This window comes from Teleopsis dalmanni, unplaced genomic scaffold (assembly GCF_002237135.1).
Source record: "Teleopsis dalmanni isolate 2A unplaced genomic scaffold, ASM223713v2 unscaffolded_contig_0700, whole genome shotgun sequence".
In the NCBI taxonomy this organism is placed as follows: domain Eukaryota; kingdom Metazoa; phylum Arthropoda; class Insecta; order Diptera; family Diopsidae; genus Teleopsis; species Teleopsis dalmanni.
In genome coordinates this window covers 6,053-10,216 of record NW_024032082.1, presented here as the reverse complement: position 1 = coordinate 10,216, position 4,164 = coordinate 6,053, and the positions used below count along the sequence as shown (strand labels likewise).

General features: G+C 28.3%; 1 protein-coding gene across 1 annotated transcript; it reads left to right on the top strand.

Moving 5' to 3' along the window:
* Window positions 1–1,175: 1,175 nt before the first annotated feature.
* On the top strand, window positions 1,176–2,009 carry LOC119663651 (very-long-chain 3-oxooacyl-coA reductase let-767-like; the record flags this gene model as incomplete). Its single annotated transcript, XM_038073262.1, has 2 exons — window positions 1,176–1,743; window positions 1,963–2,009. Coding segments are annotated over exons 1-2 (201 nt in total), but the record flags the coding sequence as incomplete, so codon positions are not given.
* Between the last annotated feature and the right edge of the window lie 2,155 nt (window positions 2,010–4,164).

Genomic DNA, 4,164 nt, shown 5'->3' with positions numbered 1-4,164 from the left:
CAAATACTGCTTATTTACTTTAAAACTATTTTCAGTGGTTTTATTAAACAAAACAAATAATAGGGAACTATAGGGTTAAGATTCAGGGTAACCCTCTTTGTTGTTTTCTATTTAGCTAAGACTCAGGGTAACTGACATTCTTTTTTCTACCTACTCCTATAAGCATTTTGGCACATTGTGTTGAAATATAATTTTCAAATTTTATAGAACAATAACAAATCTTTTATTATATATTAACGATCGTTTAAAATTATTGTTTATAACTTATTTTTACATGATATATGTTATTATAAAATTATATTATTTTATTTTATATTAATTATTATATATAATTTATATAAAACAACAACCAATGATGATGAATATTTGGAAATACTCGAAACAGCTGTACGTAAAATTGTAAAATGTAAAATTATTGTTTATATCTTATTTTTACATGATATATGTTATTATAAAATTATATTATTTTATTTTATATTAATTATTATATATAATTTATATAAAACAACAACCAATGATGATGAATATTTGGAAGTACTCGAAACAGCTGTACGGGCAGCCGAATATTCAATTAATTAAAAATAAATAAAAATTTTGTTATTACAATACACTACTGTTCAGAACCTTTGTATAGAATATATATTTATTTATTATTGAAGTTTTTTTTTTCAAGGTAATTGGTCAAATCTTTTTTTTTTATATTGTTGTTAAAAATATAAATAGAAATTAAGAAAAAAGAAATCACAATTTGATTTTGCAATAATTTTTATTTTTCGATATTTCGACTTTAGTCTGAAGTCATCATCAGGAAACTAAGCATTATATTCATTACATATAATCTATCTTATAAAAAAGAAGTTTTAAACATTTTCTCTATATAAATTTTTAAATATACAATGCACACATATTATTTTTCAATGACCGCAAAACTGTCGGTTTCCTATAAATTAACATATGCATGCTATCACATATTGCGAGTTGTGCCTGTTGTTGCCTTAAAATAATTTTATAGGAAAATTACGTCACAAGGGGTTGCTGGCGTGTTTTGCTATTGCTTATGCTTAGAAACTGATTGAAAGCATACAAAGAATACATAAAATACAAAAAAACGGGAGAATTTATGCACAATAAAAAAAGCAGAAAAACAAAAAAGAAACAACAATTTACATGTGAAGTTCATTGAGTAATTGAGGAAGAGCAACAACAAAGCAAACACAGCAAAATATGTCAAAATACGAACTGTGCCGGCTGATATGTGCTTCGCATATGAAACTCACACACATACACACACACACTTAAACATACAGCACAAGAAATAGAAAAATATCCCAAATAAAATAAATGAAAAGCATTAACTGTAAACCGAGTGACGAGCGAAATGCGCACGGAAAGCATTTTTAGTTTATCAGCAACTCAACGCCAGAAAGCAGCGGTGAAATATTGATTTTGTGATTTTGTGTTTCTCGGCGAATAGCGAAAATTTTGATTAATAATTTAATTAAATTCTTTTTAAATTTTAATTGTGAATTAAATTAATTCTTTCCGGAAAAGTTCTTAAAGCAGCGAAAATTCGACGTACAAAAGGAAACATGGCTTTGGGAACTTGCATTTTGGGCAGCATTTGTGTGGGCCTTGTCTGCGCACAAATCGCACGCAGAGTTCTGCCATGGCTGTATTTGAACGTCTTTGGCCCCACTTTATTCGGGCCAAAGGTCGATTTACGCCGGCTGGGAGATTGGGCTGGTAAGTGACAAATCGAATTACTTTCGACATTTCGTTTGTGACTAATTATTATAAAAATGTGCCTCGTGTTGTTGTTGTTGTTATTGTTTACGTTGTGATAAGTGATAAGCAGTGTCGATAGAAACATTTTTCATTTGTTTGTATTTTAATAAAAAAATTGTATAATAAATGTATTCTGTTACCTGAACCTGATAGTAAAGTTTAATTTCTTAATTGCAGTTGTCACGGGCGCCACCGATGGAATTGGAAAGGCGTACGCCAAAGCGGTAAGTTTCGGTATCATTGATTTGTCAATCCACTTGAAAAAATTTAATTGACATAGAGTCTCTATAAATCTCTATGAAAGACACGACTACTCTTTCCTAGCCATCATGATTTGTCGGGAGTTTTTGGTAACATCAGTTAGCAGTAACTTGCGTCTAATTTTGTGCACTACACTGTATACCAACATAGCTTCATATTTAAGAATTTGAGGTTTAAGATTAAAATGTATTATATACATAAAATCTGCAACTACTAGACACGCCATCTAGCAAGTCTAAATCTGTATAAGAACGTCATAAAGAATGTCATAAGTCCGTTATATACAGAGTTGGCTATATAAGATAGACCCATCTAATATTTAGGTTGGGTGGGTAATATTTAGGTTTGGTTAGAATATAATAGAATAGAAAAATAAACAGGGTACCGACTTGAGACAGAGCGGAGCACCGCGACTATAATACATCAAGTTAGGTTAATATCAATATTATACATTATATGATATAGATATAAATTTAAATTGATCAAATTTATTTAACAAGAAAAAACATGAATTTATAATAGGTGAAAAAAGACTGATTCACACCAATTAAAAATTATTAAAAAAAAAACTTACAAATACTCTTAATCCAATCATTTAATTTGGTTTAAGGAGATTTATATACATCTCATTTTAAAAAATATATCGCGTAAGTGGCTACCCTTAGAATGACGTAATATACCGATTTCTTGAAATTTTCAATCGCATTTTCTAATGTATGACCCACTATAGCAGTTATTTCCTGGCGAATGTTGCCTTCAAGTTCGTCTAGTGTCTTTGACCTGTTAATATAAACCTTTCAACAATTCAGAAATATTTTTAGAATCTTTCAAATTCCTAGAAAAAAAGGGTTTGCGGTGTAAAATAGGGCTAACGTGGTGACCAGTCGAAACAACAATTTTTTAATAACAAACGAATGGAGAACAATGGATTAACTTTAAGCCCCCCGTTATCGCTAAAATTAAACTATACTAAGATATCAATGGTGGAAAAAGTTGCTATAACTTACTATGCAAGTCTTCACTAAAATCATTTGTTAATCCTAATCATATCAAAACCTGCAACTGTACAACCCTCAATCTTGACAACCAAGCTATATTGTCATTTTGATGATTTACAGTAAATAAAAAAAAAAAACTTTTGTGATAAAAGATTTGGTATTACTCTTTACAATTAATAAAATTATTGACATGCAATAGTACAGAAAACAACATCATGCTATTTATTTATCACATTCATTTACAATCTAATCTATTTTAATAATTAACTAAATGTTTAGACTTCACATTTGAATAGTACGCCGCATAATAAAAAATATTCTATATCAGTTTAACCACATCAATAGCGGTTGGAAATTTCAATCCTACCAATTAACTAAACTGTGCGAAAAGTGTTATAAAGAAAAATGTTTGACAAGGAATTAGTCTAGGATGTTCAGTCATAGTAAATAATATATAAATGTTGCTACAAGTTATCAGGAAAAGGAGTTAATCTTTCATTATAAAAAATATATTGATTACATTATATTTGATATAATGTGTACTTGAGGATATGTGTAAATATGCTTTAAACACTCCGTAATAACTTAAGGGCACTCTTGAAATTTTGTTTCATAAATAGTCTCATAAGAATTGATTAAGAAATAGACTATTCAAATAAGATTTAATAAATGCAACGGAAAGATTCATAGCCAATAAGCTTCTTTGCTCTCAGTAGAGATCAACAATGAGTTGTTCCAAATATTTGTAATTGGATCGCTTTGGACCAATTGGCCACCATTTAAGGCGGTAAACACATTATTTTTCATTTTTCGATGACAGTTTATTACAATCCACGATATATAATTTACGTGAGTATTAATCAATACTATAATCAATGTTTTAATTATTAAATTGTATATATATTATATTTTCCTTCTTATAAAAAAGCCACTGTACCTTGGTCTTTGAAAAATTATTAATTACAAAAAAAAAAAATAACTATCTAACATAATTACAATTATGAATATTATTTAAAAAATATAATAAAAACATATTAAAAACATTTAATGGTTCTAATAATTGCGAACGTATACAGTTATATGATAATTAAAATAGATTGTATAATTGCATTTACAAATA